Source organism: Chelonia mydas, chromosome 1 (genome assembly GCF_015237465.2).
Source record: "Chelonia mydas isolate rCheMyd1 chromosome 1, rCheMyd1.pri.v2, whole genome shotgun sequence".
In the NCBI taxonomy this organism is placed as follows: Eukaryota; Metazoa; Chordata; order Testudines; family Cheloniidae; genus Chelonia; species Chelonia mydas.
In genome coordinates this window covers 8271200-8291219 of record NC_057849.1, presented here as the reverse complement: position 1 = coordinate 8291219, position 20020 = coordinate 8271200, and the positions used below count along the sequence as shown (strand labels likewise).

The 20020-nt window shown below is 47.0% G+C and overlaps 1 protein-coding gene and 2 pseudogenes across 1 annotated transcript; all 3 read left to right on the top strand.

The window, feature by feature from the left end:
• Positions 1–1034: 1034 nt before the first annotated feature.
• Positions 1035–2996, top strand: LOC119565320 (annotated as a pseudogene).
• A 24-nt stretch (positions 2997–3020) lies between these two features.
• On the top strand, positions 3021–4019 carry LOC119565191 (olfactory receptor 52B2-like). The gene has a single exon (XM_037889646.2). The coding sequence runs from the start codon at positions 3021–3023 to the stop codon at positions 4017–4019; it is 999 nt and encodes a 332-aa protein (XP_037745574.2).
• A 14524-nt stretch (positions 4020–18543) lies between these two features.
• LOC119565190 lies at positions 18544–19598 on the top strand (annotated as a pseudogene).
• Positions 19599–20020: the final 422 nt, after the last annotated feature.

Sequence of the window (20020 nt, the reverse complement as noted above, 5' to 3'; positions counted from 1 at the left end):
TGGTTTGCTGCTCCAAAACTTTTATCAGTCTCTCCATTTCATCCCTAGTGTATGCTTCATTTTCTTTCCTTTCCTGCTTCTCACTTTCCCTCCACTGCCTGCATTCCGTCTTGTCTGCATCAGAGTACTGCTGCACCTCCTGAAACATATCTTCCTTGCTCCATAGTTGGTGCTTTCTTATCCAGTGGAGACACTCGGCTGGAGTGGAGGGGTGCCTCCTTTCAAGAACATATCTGGTGAAGCACAAGTAACAATGACCAGAAGCATTATTGTTAACTATATGTACAGCATTGAAATGCTACTTTAAAATACACCACTGGTAACACACCAGTCTCTTTCCCCATAACCCTTGACAAGCACACAAGTCAGTGAACAGTGCAAGCAAGGTGAGTGTTCCCAGGGGTCGGAGACGCTGGGTGTGGGAGAAAAGCAATGGGCCAATTACAGTGATAAAACCAAGCAGGGTATCTACACTGGCACGTTGTCGACAAAAAGTTTGAGTAAAAACCTTGCAACTCTTGTCCAGGTGGCTTTATTACATCACTGAAACTGAGGAGTTCCATCATGGAAAGTGGCTTTGAGGTGTTAACACCTCTACTATTTTGTCACCAAATGCTGCCTTTTAGTGAAAAAGCTTGGCAGTGTAGACAAGGCCTCGGGACCAATAAGGGAAAGCGAGTATCCACTCGTGCTTCCTGCTGGTGCCTATTAAGCTTTCCCACACCAGGATGTGTAGGAATTATTGATGAAGGGAGCACCATAAAATATGGAATTGGCATTATTAGGGTCAGTTGTTCATAATTCATTTATCTGAATAATGAAAATGTCATTTTTCAGTGTGTGTGGAGAGACCAACCTGCTTCATCCATGAGAACAGTCTCCAGTAGTGCATGAAGTGTCTCATATTAACACTGTCTCTCCATCCAGGCATTTGTCCTGCGACTATCACCCTAGACCCTGGGCACATACAGGAAGTCAGGGGAACGTACGGTACATGCAGGAAACATCATTCTGGACACCTTCTCCCCGAGACAATGTCCGATTCCAACTCAACTGACTTTACAAACCCCTCCACCTTCATCCTGTTGGATATTCCTGGCCTGGAGGCAGCCCATGTCTGGATCTCCATCCCCTTCTGCGCCATGTATGACATAGCCATCTTGGGGAACTTCAGCATCCTGTTCATTGTGAAGGGGGAGCCGAGCCTCCATGGGCCTTTGTACTATTTCCTCTGCATGCTGGTCATCACAGACCTGGTCCCGTCTATGGCTGTCCTGCCCAAAATGCTGAGCATCTTCTGGTTCAATTCCAGGGAGATCAATTTCAGTGCCTGCCTCACCCAGATGTACTTCATTCTCAGCTTCTTTATGATAGAATCTGGGATCCTCGTGGCCATGGCTTTTGATCACTTTGTGGCCATCTGCGATCCCCTGAGACATTCCACCACCCTGACAAACCCTGTGGTGGTCCAAAATTGGCCTGGCCGTGGTGCTGCGCAACATCATGCTCATATTTCCCTATCCCTTCCTGGCAAGTAGGTGGCCATATTGCAGAGCCAACATCATTCCAAACACCTACTGTGAGCACATCGCTGTGGTGAAGCTGGACTGTGCCGACATCCGCCTCAGTAGTTACTATAGCCTCTCTGTGGCATTCTTGGCAATCAGTCTGGATGGTTTTTTTAATCACCATGTCCTATACCCAGATCCTCAGGGCCATCTTCAGCCTCCCAACAAAGGACGCCCGGCTCAATACTTTTGGGACACGCGGCTCCCACCTCTGTGTCATCTTAGCCTTTTATGTCCCACATCTATTCGCCATCATCACACAATGGTTTGGGCACAATCTTTCCCTGCATTTGCACGTTCTCATGGCCAGCATGTACCTTCTGATGCCCCCAATGCTAAACCCCATCATCTATGGGAAAGGAATGAGTGGGCGGAGTTTGGGGAGGACATGGGAAAGAGTTCTGAATATGGGAAGGGTCCCATCTGCTCAGTCTGAAGCATCAGGAGGGACTGCAGCATGTTGGTGTGCTGCTCCAAAATTTTATCTGCCTCTCCATTGCATCCCTAGGGTATGCCTCTTTTTCTCTTCTTTCATGTTTGTCGCTGTCCCGCCAGTGCCTGCATTCCGTCTTGTCTGCATCAGAGTACTACAGTACCTCCCAGAACATATCTTCCTTGCTCCATCTTGGGTGCTTTCTTATCTGCTGGAGTCACTCAGCTGGAGTGGAGGAGTGCCTCCTTTAAAGGACATAACTATTTAAGCACAAGTAACCATAAACAGAAGCATTATTGTTACCTACACATACAGCATTGAAACACTACAATAAAATACAGCACTGGTAACACACCAGTCACTTTCCAGCTGACCCTTGACAAACACATATGCCAGCAAACACTGGAAGCATGGTGAGTGTTCCCAGGGGTGGGGGACGTTGGGCATGGGAGAAAACCAATGGGCCAATTACAGTGATAAAATCAAGCAGGGTGTCTACACTGGCACTTTGGCAATAAAAATTTTGGGTAAAGACCTTGCAACTCTCGTCAAGGTGGCTTTATTACGTCACTGAAACTGAGGAGTTCCGTCGTCAAAAGCGTCTTTGTTGTACTTAAACCTCCAATATTTTGTCACCAAATGCTGCCTTTTGTCAAAAAAATTTGGCAGTATAGACAAGGCCGAGGGACCAATAAGGGATAACCAGTATCCACTCGTGTTTCCTGCTGGTACCTATTAAGGTTTCCCACACCGTGATGTGTAGGAATTATTGACGCAGGGAGTACCATCAAATATGGAATTGGAATTAGTAGGGTCAGTTATTCATAATTCATTTAACTGAAAAATGAAAATATCATTTTTCAGTGTGTGAAGAGAGACCAACCTGCTTCTTCATGAGAACATCCTCCAGTAGTGCATGAAGTGTCTCATATTAACATTGTCTCTCCATCCAGGTATTTGTCTTGCGACCATCACCCAAGACCCTGGGCACATAAGGAAGTCAGGGGAATGTACGGTAGATGCAGGAAACATTGTTCTGCCTCAGTGTTGGACACCTTCATCCCTACACCATGTCAGATTCCAACTCAACCGACTTCACCAACCCCTCCACCTTCATCCTGCTGGGCATTCCTGGCCTGGAGGCAGCCCATGTCTGGATCTCCATCCCCTTCTGCATGATCTATGCCATAGCCATCTTGGGGAACTTCATCATCATGTTCATCGTCAAGATGGAGCCGAGCCTCCATGCACCCATGTACTATTTCCTCTGCATGCTAGCCAGCACAGACCTGGTGCTGTCTACATCAGTGCTGCCCAAAATGCTGAGCATCTTCTGGTTCAATTCCAGGGAGATCAATTTCAGTGCATGCCTCACCCAGATGTACTTCATTCTCAGCTTCTTTATGATAGAGTCTGGGATCCTGGTGGCCATGGCTTTTGATCGCTATGTGGCCGTCTGTGACCCCCTGAGACATTCCACCACCCTGACGAACCCTGTGGTGGCCAAAATTTCCTTGGCCGTGGTGCTGCGCGGCATCATGCTCATACTGCCCACTCCCTTCCTGGCAAGGAGGTGGCCATATTGCAGAACCAACATCATTCCAAACACCTACTGTGAGCATATCACTGTGGTGAAGCTGGCCTGCACCGACATCTGCCTCAGTAATTACTACAGCCTCTCTGTGGCATTCTTGGTGATCGGTCTGGATGTGCTTTTTATTGCGATGTCCTATACCCAGATCCTCAGGGCCATCTTCAGCCTCCCAACAAAGGATGCCCGCCTCAAGACATTTGGGACCTGCGGCTCCCACCTCTGTGTCATCTTAGCCTTTTACATCCCACCTCTCTTTGCCGCCCTCACGGAACGGTTTGGGCACAATGTGGCCCTGCATTTGCGCGTTCTCATGTCCAACATGTACCTCCTGGTGCCCCCGATGCTAAACCCCATCATCTATGGGGCGAAGACTCAGGAGATCCGGAGTAGGCTGCTCCAGCTTTTTACTCAGAAAGGGACCTAAAATTTTCTGCTGGTGCTCTGGTTCTCAGACCGCGCTCCATGCAGAGCTGGCTGGTGACATGGTGCTGGGCCCTCTTCCCTGAATCACTGACTGGCCAGTCAAAGAGACATTAAATCCTTTCCGGACCTTACCGTGCTGTGTCAGCGTGACAAACTGGGGAGTCTGTCTATGTAGAACTCCTAGGGTTGCCACCTTTCTAATTGCTGGTAACTGGAACCCTGAGGCCTCACCCCTCTGTCCTGCCTCTTCCCCCAGGTTCCACCCCTGCTCTGCCTCTTCCCTCAAGGCCCCGCCTGCAACTCTCTCCTCTCCTCCCCCTGTCACTCTCTGGTTCATCCCTGTGACACTCTGCACCCTAATGCACCCCATATTTACCATGGTGATGTAATTATGGTATGTTTTGTACAAAGCATGCCCTTATAATTACGTAACATCTACCCTTCTGTAGTTAATAAACCTGATTTATGTTTTGTCTGAACCAGTGTGGTTTTGAGTGAAGTGTTCGGGACTCTTAGCTCTGCTAACAAAGGTTGGTGAATATCTTCCCCCATTGAGGGGAGGGCAGACTAATGAGTTCACACTGTACAGATCTCTGTGTAGTGCAAGATGGTATAATTTGGGGTTTATGGTCCAGTAGGGGTGCAAGGCTGGGGAGCTGGGAAATTCTCTGGTGCCTCCATTATTGGTCCATGAGTGACTTAGGTAAAGCACTCAAGTAACTTAGTTGGATGTGTGGCACCACCTGCTGTCATGCTGGGAGATACCAGGGCCCAGAGGGGCTGGCTGTGTGTCATCAGAAGAGTAGGGGGAGAGGCCAACCCAGCTGAATGGTTTTGGGGGCACAGAGGTTTCAACAGCTTCCAGGCTGTACCCCAAAACAACAACCTGGCACCCCCATATTCACCACTGTTATATAGTTGCCACAAATAGAGCTTTTATATCATTGCCACAAATCTTGTACAAACTGTGTCACATGTCATGTGAGGTGTCACTGGAAAAACTATGGTTTGCTGAATATGATGATCCTATTTGTATGCATGTCTCATATTTAAAATCTGAACATATGAATATTGATTATGTACCTGTATTTCAAATGTGTTTGCTCCTGTGGTAACTCCCACAAGGTAGTTGACATCCAGTCAAGCCAGCACTTTGTGAATGGACTATTCAAGTTGATGGCCCATCAATGAGCACAAAGGGCCATGGGAGAAGCTTCTCCCCACCGGATGGACTTTCCTGTAGATGTTGTAGCCAGAATATGGGTAATGGCCCCTGCTATGACTCACTGAAGCACGCAAGGGCATTTGACCAGCTCATGTGACACCGGACTCCATCTTGTGCCTGTACTTTCCCACTAACTGTGCTGGGGGCTTTGTTTGGGACAATGAAGTTCCCTGCATCTGGCAGAAGCTATAAAAGGGGGAAGTGACATCGTCACTTGGCCTCACTCCCCCCCAACCCCCTCGCAAACTCAACGTGTCAAAGGAAAAGATTTAGAGGAAAAAGATTTTGACTGGGGAGCTGGAAAGGAGAAATCCCAGCCAGGGTATGGAAGACTGATGAACTGTTTGTACCATCAGGGTAAGATATTGCTTGATTCAAACCATGTCTAGTTTAGGGAACTCAGATGGTGATTTTGCTGTATCTCTTAGGTCATCTACTTTGGTCTCTGCACTTTGTTATAATCACTAAAAAATCTATCCTTCTGTAGTGAATAAATCGCTTTTATGTTTTTTACCTAAAACAGTGTGTTGTTTGAAATGCAAAACGGAAATCTGCTCAAGGAGAGGGGCTGGTGCATTGTCCCCTCCACATTGAGGGAGAGGCAGACTTGTTAATAAACCGCGCTTCTGACCAGGGCAAGATGGTACAGCTCTGGGGTCCTAAGCTGGTGAGCTGGGGGGAATTGACTGGAGCCTTGCTATTGTTGGTTCATGAATGGCTGGAGAAAGCATTCATGTAACTCAGCCGGGTGTGTCCCTGCCTGTGAATGTTTGTGTGAGTGCAGGACCTGGAGGGGTCTGCAGCTTGTCACATGATCACAGTGTAAGAGGGGACTCAGACTGGTGTGCCACAGAGCTCAGCGTTACCCCAATTCCAGGTTGCACCCCGGGGAAGTCCTTCACAGTGGCACAGCGAACAGGGTAAAATGCACAACTTGCTCGGAGTGAGATTTGCACTTCATACACTGGTGTAGAAATTTTAAGGAAGATTTTAAGTGTGGTGGCTATAGATCAGTCAAAGAGGTGACGAGTATGTTGTTTTCTGTTTGCTTATTTCAGGAAAGGGAAGTAGAGACAGAAAAGTAACAAGATGAGTGCAAAGAGCTAAACAATTGTGAAATCGGAGCTATTCAGATTGCAGGCAGTAGAAAAATAAAAAGAGCAGAGGAGACTATTGCAGCTAAAGCTGGCAGAAGCTGCCAGAGATGAGGCTGAACACAGAAGGGCTATGGAACTAAAACAAGAAGAAACTGAGGAGAAAGAGAGAGAGCGCGGAATCACCAATTGGACTTGCTGGAAAAGCAGAACCAGAACCCTTCCACTCCACTGATTCCCACCTCTCCAAAAATCCTCAAATGGGAACAGCTGCATCCTGCATACAGCGAGGCAGGAGATATTGCTGAATACTTCACTTACCTTTGAGAGACTGTGTGTGATTCATAAGGTTCCTGATGACAAAAAGATTCCCACTTTAGTTGCTAATTTAACCAGTAAAGCTGTGGATATATTCAATAAAATGCCGTTTGATGATGCTTTAGATTATTGTAAATTCAAAGAAATGGTTTTGAAACCATTTCAGATTACCCCTGAAACGTATAGCGTGACATTTAGGAATCTTAAGTGGGGTGCTGGTACGTAACGTGAAATATGTTAACAAAATGGAAGATTTGATGGGAAAGTGGGTAAGGGGCCCAGGTGTTACAAGCTTTGAAGGAATGTTTGATCTAGTTGGTCAGGAGCACATCTTAAAAAGATGTAAAGATGATGTGAAACAGTGTCTATAGGACAAAAAGTTGAAAACTACAGACGGAGGGTTTACACTTAGTGGGAAGTATGGTCCCATTTTACCCCTTTCTTCTAATCCCGAACCCTAATCTCCTGTTAAAACAGAAGAGTCCAGAATTATCATTGTAATTCCACTGATCCCCTAAAAAATAAATGCCGTGTGCTCAGAGGAAGCAGGCAGCAGGTAGCTCATACAAATGCTGCAATTATGAGCACAGAAGCCCCTCAGGCACCTGTCACTTATCCTACTAGGTTTGTAAATTAGCCTCTTCACAACTAGGCATGAAGCATGTAGTTAGGATGAGTATACTGCAACAAGGTGAGAAAATCCTTGTACCTTTGGCTAAAGTGCACATAGAAACCCAAGGTTTGGAAGCTGTATTATCAGTGAGGGTAGTAGACGATACCCCTATTGATATGCTAATTGGCAATGATTTCTTCCATGTAGCTCAGGCTGTTAAATTGTCCGCCTGCAGCAAGAAGGAGCTTTCTGCTGGGACCTCAGAGGGAAAGGGGAAAGTCTCAGGAACTGGTGAAGGGAAGAGAGAGAGTCTCCTTGATTCCCCTACAGCAGTGGGAAACTGCATGCTTCCGGGGTAGGGGTGGTTCAGACCAGCTCCTGCCCTTCAGCTGAAGGCAGCTCTGACTCAGAGAGAAAAATGTCTATGTTGCAGCTAAACAAAGGACAAGTCCAGTGCTAGGCAGCATAGGGAGATGTGTTCCAGAGGGGAGCCTAGAGGAGGGTGATAGAATCACAGAAACCACTGAGGAGGTGCGTGTGAGTTCCTTTAACACTGCAGCAGGAGGTAACACCACCCCAGGAAGGGAGGGGCATGTAGAGCCTGCCACAGAGACAACTATCCAGGCTGTTAGCTGTGAGTCCTTCACGGCTGACCAGGGGATAGATTCCACTCTAGAGAGCATAGGAGTGGGTGTCCTAGGTGAGGCCCAGAGGAGGAAACTGGGGGACGAATAGTGGGAGTACAGGAATGTCTCCTCACTGATTACATTGGGGAGGATACTCAGGACAGAATGGACGATTCAGCATTTGTGCTCTCAGGCACCCAACCTGTGGCTCAGCCTTTGAGAAAGAACTGACCTCCGGAAGAGGAATCATAGGATATCAGGGTTGGAAGGGACCTCAGGAGGTCATCTAGTCCAACCCCCTGATCAAAGCAGGACCGATCCCCAATTAAATCATCCCAGACAGGGCTTTGTCAAGCCTGACCTTAAAAACTTCTAAGGAAGGAGATTCCACCATCTCCCTAGGTAACGCATTCCACTGTTTCACCACCCTCATAATGAAAAAGTTTTTCTTAATATCCAACCTAAATCTCCCCCACTGCAACTTGAGACCATTACTCCTTGTTCTGTCCTCTGCTACCACTGAGAACAGTCTAGATCCATCCTTTTTGGAACCCCCTTTCAGGTAGCTGAAAGCAGCTATCAAATCCCAACTCATTCTTCTCTTCCACAGACTAAACAATCCCAGTTCCCTCAGCCTCTCCTCATAACTCATGTGTTCCAGTCCCCTAATCATTTTTGTTGCCCTCCGCTGGACTCTTTCCAATTTTTCCACATCCTTCTTGTAGTGTGGGGCCCAAAACTGGACACAGTACTTCAGATGAGGCCTCATCAGTGTCAAATACAGGGGAACGACCACTTCCTTGAATCTGCTGGCAACACCCCTACTTATACATCCCATAATGCCATTGGCCTTCTTCTCGGGGATAGAGAGAGGGGTGACGCAGGGTATTCCAATCCAGCTCCCGGTTATTCAGGACTTTGTTCCTGACATGCTTGTGAAAACTAACTCTGTCCCTTTCAGACAGGACGCAGGTCCAACTGAATCAATGGTTGTCTGTGGAAATGCTAATGACCCAACTGACAGAGGGGAGGAGGAAATTCCCTGGGTTGGGAAGACACAGGAAGCAGGTGTGAAAAGACACACCTCTTAGCCCAGACAGCACAGACCACAGCCCTCTTGGAAAGGGGAGGGGAAGGTCTCAGTGCTGGGAGTGGGGATCACAAGGAGAGTCCAAGAGGGAGGTGGATTATTTCCATGGCCATAACTCTGGGGTTGGGAAGCAGCTCTGCAGGGGGCTAGCCAATATGTAAAGCCCACTTACTTCCTTATCTCATCAGACCCTGGCATACCAAGACCCCAAAGATTGCCTTAGACTGAGATCGCTACTAAAGGGGTGTGATGTTATTGACATGAACTGTGACCATATAGATCATTGTTGCAAGCAAGGTCCTATAGTGGCACCAAATCTTGTACAACGAAGGTCGAGTAAGGTTTCTATAAAAAGGCTGTAATTTGCTGGTTATGATTATGCTGTATGTATGTGTGTATCATGTTTATATTTGAAGTTATGGATATTAGCTATGTACTTGTATCTCAATATGTTTGCTTCTAAGGAGCATCAGTGAAGCATTTGGTTAGCTTCTTGAGAAAGGACTATTCTAAGTAAGTGCCCAGTGAAGAAATACTTAACTGACAAGGGACCTTCGGAGACTCCCATCCACATCTGAGGAGCCTTCCTGGGAATGATCAAGATAGCACGTGAGCAATGGCTGCCGTCTGCAAACTGAGTCATGCATGGACATGTGACTTACCAATGTGACTCCCAACTCTATCTTGCTGCTGTGATTTTCCACAGTAAGAACAAAGTGGTGTCCTTCCACATGGCAGAGGATATAAAAGACCCTGGAATCCCCTCCATTTTGTCTTCAATCCTGACAGGGTTCCCTCCCCACTCTGAACTCTAGGGTACAGATGTGGGGACCCACATGAAAGACCCCCTTAGCTTATTTCTACAAGGTTAGGTTAAAAACTTCCCCAAGGCACAAATACTTCCTTGTCCTTGGATGGGTGCTGCAGCCACCACCAAGTGAGTTAGACAAAGATTCAGGAAAAGGACCACTTGGAGTTCCTGTTTCCCTAAAATATCCCCCCACACCTCTTCACCCCCTCTCCTGGGGAGGCTTGAGAATGTTGCCGGCACCCAGTGCCGAGAGGCAAAACAACAGCAGGGGTTTGTTACGCGGTGTGCTTCACTCAATAATCACAACGGGGTGGAGAAGCAGAAAACCTTATTTGCAGCTGCAAACAAGGTACAGGGAGAATAGAATCTCAAATCCTGCACACCAGAGCAGGTCATTACACACACTTTTATATTCCTTAATATTACTGCACTACACATCAGCCAATTTAAACTTTGCACAAATACTCTGCCTTCCTTATATGAGTTACAACAATGTTTAATTCCTGCAACCTCTAACAAGCATTCCTAGCAACTTAAACAACCAGCACATTCTGTCTGGCCTTGTAACTGTCTCTCCTATTATCTTTAGCTTGCATCAGCAAACCTTACACTATAAGGCATTATCTACAACTGCAATATTGTTTTAAGAGCAAAAGAGCGTACTCAAACCAGCCAGGCCTGAATTCTATTAAGGGGGGTTGAGAAGAAGCCCTTAGGCCTTCAGCAGGGAGACTTCCTCAACCTTTATGCTTCCGTCCCCTTAACTTACCATGCCCTAGCGTCTCCAACAAGAATAATCTACCAACGAAATAGGTAAACCAGGTGAGCACAGACCAGACCCTTGGGTTTTTAGGACACTAAAAACCCCAATCAGATGCTTAAAAACAGAATTTTATTATAAAGAAATGTTTCAGAGTAACAGCCGTGTTAGTCTGTATTCGCAAAAAGAAAAGGAGTACTTGTGGCACCTTAGAGACTAACCAATTTATTTGAGCATGAGCTTTCGTGAGCTACAGCTCACTTCATCGGATGCATACTGTGGAAATTGTAGAAGACATTATTATATACACAGACACCATGAAACAATACCTCCTCCCACCCCACTCTCCTGCTGGTAATAGCTTATCTAAAGTGATCATCAAGATGGGCCATTTCCAGCACAAATCCAGGTTTTCTAACCCTCCGCCCCCCCACAGACAAACTCACTCTCTTGCTGGTAATAGCCCATCCAAAGTGACCACTTTGGTAGCCTATTTCCCCTTGTTTTTTCCTACCCCCACCCCGGCCTTCTGGTTAAACTTGGATTTATGCTGGAAGTGGCCCACCTTGATTGTCATGCACATTGTGGGGAGAGTGGTCAGTTTGGATGAGCTATTGCCAGCAGGAGAGTGAGTTTGTGTGGGGGGGGGGGAGGAGGGGGTTAAAAAACCTGGATTTGTGCTGAAAATGGCCCACCTTGATTTTCATGGACGTTGTAAGGAGAGTGGTCACTTTGGATAGGCTATTACCAGCAGGAGAGTGAGTTTGTGTGTGTATGGGGGTGGGAGGGTGAGAAAACCTGTATTTGTGCTGGAAATGGCCCACCTTGATTTTCATGCACGTTGTAAGGAGAGTGGTCACTTTGGATGGGCTATTACCAGCAGGAGAGTGAGTTTGTCTGTGGGGTGGCGGAGGGTTACTAACGGAGAGACCGTGGTGACAGTAGGGAAGTCAGGACTCCTGGGTTCTGTCTGTCATTCTCTGTGTGACCTTCACCAAGTCACGTCTCCCTTTGCCTCAGTTTACCTATTAGTATAATGCGGATATGTTCCTAGGGACCTTCCTTTGCTAGGTGTTTTGAAGATCCTTCACTGAAACTTGCTGCACACTATGATGATGGTTAATGATGAGAATTACTGATCTCTGACCCCTTAGTGATAGCTCCGTGTGCCTGTAGAAAGTGTTTGTATCTCCCCTCAGTCACCTTTCTCCAGATCTCATTGGCGAGAGTGTCTCCAGTCTCCAGCCTGTTTCCGTTCAGATGCTGCTTCTCCCCTAGAGGCTGAGCGAACCCCCCTGGGATTGCGCACAGCTAGATTATAAATGGTGCAAACCCCTGTGTTGCTGCTGCAGATGCTGGGGTGAGAGAGGTGTGGAACACAGCTGCCTGCAGAGGATTCCCAGGGAAGACACGTCTGGCTCCGCATTCACAGGTACCCGTCTCTTGCTGAGGAGCTCACCTGCTCGACAAACCCAGTGCAACGTGGGCGGGATGGGCTAGAGAATAGGTCTGTGGTCCTTTCCGCTCTGCACAACCATTAACCATGCTGGGGCCCTTGCCACAGGGGAGGTGTTTGCGCCAATTTCACTGGCCAAAATGTCGTTCTTTGTTCTGCCCCGTCTGATGGCCTCCAGCAGGTGAGAAGGGACCTGCAAGGGTCAGCTAGTCTAACCCAAAACCAAAATGTAGGATTTGTTGTGTCTAAACCATCCAGGACACATGCTATCCAGCCTCCTTTGGAAAACCTCCAGTGAAGGAGCTTCCACCACTTGCCTAGGCGACTGTTCCATTGTCCTGCTGTTCTTACAGTGAGGGAGTTTTTCCTGAGATTTAATCTCAATCTGCTCTGCTGTACTTTGAACCCATTGCCTTTTGTCCTGCCCTCTGTCTCAAGAGAGAAACAAATTTTCCTCATCTTTTTATGGCAGCCTTTCAAATATTTGAAGATTGCTACCATGTCCATTCTTAATCTCCTTTTTTCCAAACTAAACATACCCAGTTCCTTCAGCCTTTGCTTGCACAGTTTGCATTCCATCCCTTGGATCATCTTTCTCGCTCACCACGGGATCCTTTCCAGTTTCTTTACATCCTTTCTAGACAGCAGTGACCAAAATTGCACACAGCACTCCAACTGAGACCTAACCAGTGCTGAGTAGGGCGGTACTATCACCTACCATGACTTGCATGCAGTGCCTCTGTTAATGCAACCCAAAATTGCATTTTACAGCGAAAGAATCCACACCCCTGAGAGCTGTCGCTATATCAATCTAACCCTGATGTAGAGAGAATGAGGTCGAGAGAATTCTTCCATCGACTTCGCTACCATCTCTCGGGGAGGTGAAGTACCTACCCTGACGGGAGAACCCCTGTCATCCATGTAAGTAGTGTCTACAGTTCGGCGCTTTGCAGTGTTGCTGTAGTGTTTTAAGTGTAGACAAACCCTCATGCAGAGCTTCCAGAAAAGCATCCAGTCTGGATCTGCAGACACGGGGCGTTGGAGAATCCACTACTTACTTCCCTTTGCAGTGCAAATCATTTGGCCCATATTTCTGATTGGAATTTGTCTGGTTTCAGCTTCCAGCCATTGGGTCTTTCTCTGCCTTTCTAAACTAGATTACAGAGTCCGTTAGCACCCACTGTTTTCTCCCCAGGGAAGTCTCTGCTTGATTGTCTTTTTGATGAGATAAATAGATGAAGCTCTTTCAATCTTTCTCTGTCAGGCATCTTCTCCAGTCTCCAATCATTAATATGTTTTTTTTTCTGCACCCTCTCCAATATTACAACATCCTTTTTGAAATGGGGAGCCCAGAACTTGATTCAGTCAGTTTCATCAATGCCATGTACAGAGGTAAATCCTTCCCCTGCTCCAACTCACCACTCCCCTGATTATGCATCCAAGGATCGCATCAGTCATTTTGACCAGAGCATCACACCGGGAGCTCATGATGAGTTGGTTGTCCACAATCAACCCTAAATCCTTTTCAGGATCCCTGCGTTCCATAATACACTGCCCTAGTCTGGGGGTCGGACTGGTATTCCCTGTTTCGAGAGGATCACTTTGCATTTCACTGTATTAAAACATTTTATTTACATGGGCCCAGCTCAACAAATACTCCAGATCAATCGCTATGCCTGCCCTGGCCGCCTCACTGTAACCACTCTGCCAATCTTTGGGTAGTCCGCAAATTTTACTTGCAACAATAATCTATTTGCTTCCAGATCATTGATGAAAATATTGAATAGTATCTGGCCTGGAACTGATCCCTGCAGAACTCCACTGCAAACCCCCCCATTTGCGAACAATGGCCCATTGACAACTGCTTTCTGAGATCTCTCAGATAGCCAGCTTTTAGTCCATTTAACATTTCACAAAATCTACTGATATTGTATAGTGTTCTTTTTTTAAACTGAATGTTTAAATCCAATGCCTCAGGGAAGTCGAAGTCTGTTGCATCTGTTTGGTTCCCTTGATCAATCAAACGTGTACTTTCATGAAAGGATGAAATCGGATTTATTTGACAAGACCTGTTTCCATAAACCACATTGTTGAGTGGAATTAATTAGACTCCTCAGACTTTTTTTTTAAACTTATGCCATATCAGCTTTTCCATTGTTTCCTGACTGCCTACTTCTGGTTCCGATTGAGATGTGTGGTTGATCGGTCAGTTTATAACTCTGGTGTTTCTATCTCTGAGGTTCTACTGTAGATGCTGTTTAATATCCTCTTTGACTGCTAATGGACTGGAAAGTGTTTCATGACCGTGTGTGATCTGAGTACCTGATACTGCTCCTTTCCAAACACAGAACAAAAACATTTCTTGAACACATCTCCCTTTTCTCCAACATTAACAAGTTTCCTTTCTCCCTCTCGGAATTGGCCTTTACCTTTTCTAGGATTTCTTTTGTTCTTAACATCCTCCTTTTTGTTATCCTTAGCCCTGCAAAGCATATATTTCCCCCTGATCTCTGTAACGTCCCATATCAATTTTCATAACTTCCAATTTGTATTGCTTGCTCTCTATTTTCCCTTTTTACCATTTGTTATATATTGCTTCCCGCCCCCCCCCCCCGCCCCCGTTGCTTCCTTCACTTTGTTACTGAACTGGGTTTTTAACCAAAGTTCTCCACTTTCTTGACTGTGGAATCGACGCTTTTTAGCTCTCCCATAAACTCTTGTTAAAGAACAAAGAAACAGAACAGATGGCTGCTGATTTTAAGCAGTCCGATATCAAGGCTAGCAGAGGGCACAATGGGGGGCAATTCAAATCAGGGATGCTTTACGGCAACACTTTGAAAATGAGAACAAGTAATGTTTATTGCTATGCATGGGATTATAATGCATAATGAAGTCCAGTTTTGGTAGGGTAGGAAGCAGTTGTGATTGTTCTGGTCCAGGTTTCAATGTAAGGAAATGATGAAACTGCTTGCTAGTTTGCTGCTGCCATCTGTTATCATAACTTCAACGGAAACAAACAAAGAGTATTTATTATTCAAATAACTTTCCTTTTATTGCCAAAAAACCCACAACACCATAAGCACACACACACTGCTGAGCGTAAGTCCAGCTTTCATTTGAAAAGGTGTCTGTGGGAGGTGGAGTGAACGGTAAAGTGAGACGTCCCAGAAATCGGAAAGGAATGAGTGGGCGGAGTTTGGGGCAGACATGGGAAAGAGTTCTGAATGTGCTGAAGGGGAGGGCGGGCACCCATCTGCTCAGTCTGGAGCATCAGGAGGGACTGCAGCATGTTGGTTTGCTGCTCCAAAATTTTTATCAGTCTCTCCATTTCATCCCTAGTGTATGCTTCATTTTCTTTCCTTTCCTGCTTCTCGCTTTCCCTCCACTGCCTGCATTCCGTCTTGTCTGCATCAGAGTACTGCTGCACCTCCTGGAACATATCTTCCTTGCTCCATCTTTGGTGCTTTCTTATCCAGTGGAGACACTCAGCTGGAGTGGAGGGGGTGCCTCCTTTCAAGAACATATCTGGTGAAGCACACGTAACAATAAACAGAAGCATTATTGTTAACTATACGTACAGCATTGAAATGCTACATTAAAATACACCACTGGTAACACACCAGTGTCTTTCCCCATAACTCTTGACAAGCAAACATGCCAGTGAACATTGCAAGCATGGAATGTGTTCCCAGGGGTGGGGGACACTGGGCATGGGAGAAAAGCAATGGGCCAATTACAGTGATAAAATCAAGCAGGGTGTCTACACTGGCACTTTGGTGACAAAAAGTTTGAGTAAAAACCTTGCAACTCTCGTCCAGGTGGCTTTATTACGTCACTGAAACTGCGGAGTTCCGTTAGGGAAAGTGGCTTTGAGGTGTTAACACCTCCACTATTTCGTTACTAAATGCTGCCTTTTGGCGAAAAAGCTTGGCAGTGTAGACAAGGCCGAGGGACCAATAAGGGAAAACCAGTATCCACTCGTGCTTCCTGCTGGTGCCTGTTAAGGTTTCCCACACCAGGATGTGTAGGAATTATTGATGAAGGGAGCACTATAAAATATGGAATTGCAGTATTAGGGTCTGTTGTTCATAATTCATTTATCTGAATAATGAAAATGTCATTTTTCAGTGTGTGTGGAGCGACCAACCTGCTTCATCCATGAGAACAGCCTCCAGTAGTGCATGAAGTGTCTCATATTAACACTGTCTCTCCATCCAGGTATTTGTCCTGTGACTATTGTCCTAGACCCTGGGTTCATACAGGAAGTCAGGGGAACGTACAGTACATGCAGGAAACACCTTTCTGCCTCAGTGTTGGACACCTTCTCCCCTAGACCATGTCTGATTCCAACTCAACTGACTTTACAAATCCCTCCACCTTCATCCTGCTGGGCATTCCTGGCCTGGAGGCAGCCCATGTCTGGATCTCCATCCCCTTCTGCGCCATGTATGCCATAGCCATCTTGGGGAACTTCACCATCCTGTTCATCGTGAAGAAGGAGCCGAGCCTCCATGGGCCTTTGTACTATTTCCTCTGCACGCTGGTCGTCACCGACCTGGTCCCGTCTATGGCTGGCCTGCCCAAAATGCTGAGCATCTTCTGGTTCAATTCCAGGGAGATCAATTTCAGTGCCTGCCTCACCCAGATGTACTTCATTCTCAGCTGCTCTGCGATAGAATCTGGGATCTTTGTGGCCATGGCTTTTGATCACTATGTGGCCATCTGCGATCCCCTGAGACATTCCACCACTCTGGCAAACCCAGCGGTGGTCCAAAATTGGCCTGGCCATGGTGGTGCGTGGCGTCATGCTCATACTGCCCTATCCCTTCCTGGCAAGTAGGAGGGCCATATTGCAGAGCCAACATCATTCCAAACTCCTACTGTGAGCACATCGCTGTGGTGAAGCTGGACTGTGCCGGCATCCGCCTCAGTAGTTACTACAGCCTCTCTGTGGCAATTCTTGGCAATCGGTCTGGATGTGCTTTTTATCACCATGTCCTATACCCAGATCCTCAGGGCCATCTTCAGCCTCCCAACATAGGACACCCAGCTCAAGATTTTTGGGACATGCGGCTCCCACCTCGGTGTCATCTTAGCCTTTTACATCCCACATCTATTGGCCATCATCGCACAACGGTTTGGGCACAAGGTGGCCCTGCATTTCCATGTTCTCATGTCCAACATGTACCTCCTGGTGCCCCCAATGCTCAACCCCATCATCTAAGGGAAAGGAATGAGTGGGCGGAGTTTGGGGAGGACATGGGAAAGAGTTCTGAATATGCTGCACGGGAAGGTCCCATCTGCTCAGTCTGAAGCATCAGGAGGAACTGCAGCATGTTGGTGTGCTGCTCCAAAACTTTTATCTCCCTTTCCATTGCATCCCTAGGGTATGCCTATTTTTCTCTTCTTTCATGTTTGTCGCTGTCCCGCCAGTGCCTGCATTCCATCTTGTCTGCAGCAGAGTACTACAGCACCTCCCAGGACATATCTTCCTTGCTCCGTCTTGGGTGCTTTCTTATCTGCTGGAGTCACTTAGGTGGAGTGGAGGGGTGCCTCCTTTCAAGGACATAACTGGTGAAGCACAAGTAACAATAAACAGAAGCATTATTGTTAAGTACACATACAACATTGAAACACTACATTAAAATATACTGCTGGTAACACACCAGTCACTTTCCCGCTGACCCTTGACCCTTGTCAAGTTGCAGTGGGGGAGGTTTAGGTTAGATATTAGGAAAAACTTTTTCACTAGGAGGGTGGTGAAACACTGGAATGCGTTACCTAGCGAGGTGGTAGAATCTCCTTCCTTAGAAGTTTTTAAGGTCAGGCTTGACAAAGCCTTGGCTGGGATGATTTAATTGGGGATTGGTCCTGCTTTGAGCAGGGGGTTGGACTAGATGACCTCCTGAGGTCCCTTCCAACCCTGATATTCTATGATTCTATGATTCTAAGCACGTATGCCAGCAAACACTGCAAGCATGGTGTCTGTTCCCAAGGGTGGGGGACGTTGGGCGTGGGAGAAAACCAATGGGCCAATTACAGTGATAAAATCAAGTAGGGTGTCTACACTGGCACTTTGGCAATAAAAATTTTGGGTAAAGACCTTGCAACTCTCGTCAAGGCGGCTTTATTACGTCACTGCAACTGAGGAGTTCCGTTGTCAAAAGCGGCTTTGTCGTACTTACACCTCCACTATTTTGTCACCAAATGCTGCCTTTTGTCAAAAAAATTTGGCAGTATAAACAAGGCCAAGGGACCAATAAGGGAAAACCAGTATCCACTCGTGTTTCCTGCTGGTGCCTATTAAGGTTTCCCACACCAGGATGTGCAGGAATTATTGACACAGGGAGCACCATCAAATATGGAATTGGCATTAGTAGGGTCAGTTGTTCATAATTCATTTATCTGAAAAATGAAAATATCATTTTTCAGTGTGTGAAGAGAGACTAACCTGCTTTATTCATGAGAACAGCCTCCAGTAGTGCATGAAGTGTCTCATATTAACATTGTCTCTAAATCCAGGTATTTGTCTTGCAATCATCACCCTAGATCCTGGGCACATACAGGAAGTCAGGGGAATGTACGGTAGATGCAGAAAACACTGTTCTGCCTCAGTATTGGACACCTTCATCCCTACACCATGTCAGATTCCAACTCAACCGACTTCACCAACCCCTCCACCTTCATCCTGCTGGGCATTCCTGGCCTGGAGGCAGCACATGTCTGGATCTCCATCCCCTTCTGCATGATCTATGCCATAGCCATCTTGGGGAACTTCATCATCATGTTCATCGTCAAGATGGAGCCGAGCCTCCATGCACCCATGTACTATTTCCTCTGCATGCTAGCCATCACAGACCTGGTGCTGTCTACATCAGTGCTGCCCAAAATGCTGAGCATCTTCTGGTTCAATTCCAGGGAGATCAATTTCAGTGCCTGCCTCACCCAGATGTACTTCCTTCTCAGTTTCTTTATGATAGAGTCTGGGATCCTGGTGGCCATGGCTTTTGATCGCTATGTGGCCATCTGCGATCCCTGAGACATTCCACCACCCTGACGAACCCTGTGGTGGCCAAAATTTCCCTGGCCGTGGTGCTGCGCGGCATCATGCTCATACTGCCCCATCCCTTCCTGGCAAGGAGGTGGCCATATTGCAGAACCAACATCATTCCAAACACCTACTGTGAGCACATCGCTGTGGTGAAGCTGGCCTGCACCGACATCAGCGTCAGTAGTTACTACAGCCTCTCTGTGGCATTCTTGGTGATCGGTCTGGATGTGTTTTTTATCGCCGTGTCCTATACACAGATCCTCAGGGCCATCTTCAGCCTCCCCACAAAGGATGCCCGCCTCAAGACTTTTGGGACCTGCGGCTCTCACCTCTGTGTCATCTTAGCCTTTTACATCCCACATCTGTTTGCCGCCCTCACACAACGGTTTGGGCACAATGTGGCCCTGCCTTTCCATGTTCTCATGTCCAACATGTACCTCCTGGTGCCCCCCATGCTAAACCCCATCATCTATGGGGCGAAGACTCAGGAGATCCAGGATAGGCTGCTCCAGCTCTTTATTCAGAAAGGGACCTAAAATTTTCTGCTGGTGCTCTGGTTCTCAGACCACGCTCCATGCAGAGCTGGCTGGTGACATGGTGCTGGGCCCTCTTCCCTGAATCACTGACTGGCCAGTCAAAGAGACATTAAATCCTTTCCGGACCTTACCGTGCTGTGTCAGCGTGACAAACTGGGGAGTCTGTCTATGTAGAACTCCTAGGGTTGCCACCTTTCTAATTGCTGGTAACTGGAACCCTGAGGCCCCATCCCTCTACCCTGCCTCTTCCCCCAGGTTCCACCCCTGCTCTGCCTCTTCCCTCAAGGCCCCGCCTGCAACTCTCTCCTCTCCTCCCCCTGTCACTCTCTGGTTCATCCCTGTGACACTCTGCACCCTAATGCACCCCATATTTACCATGGTGATGTAATTATGGTATGTTTTGTACAAAGCATGCCCTTATA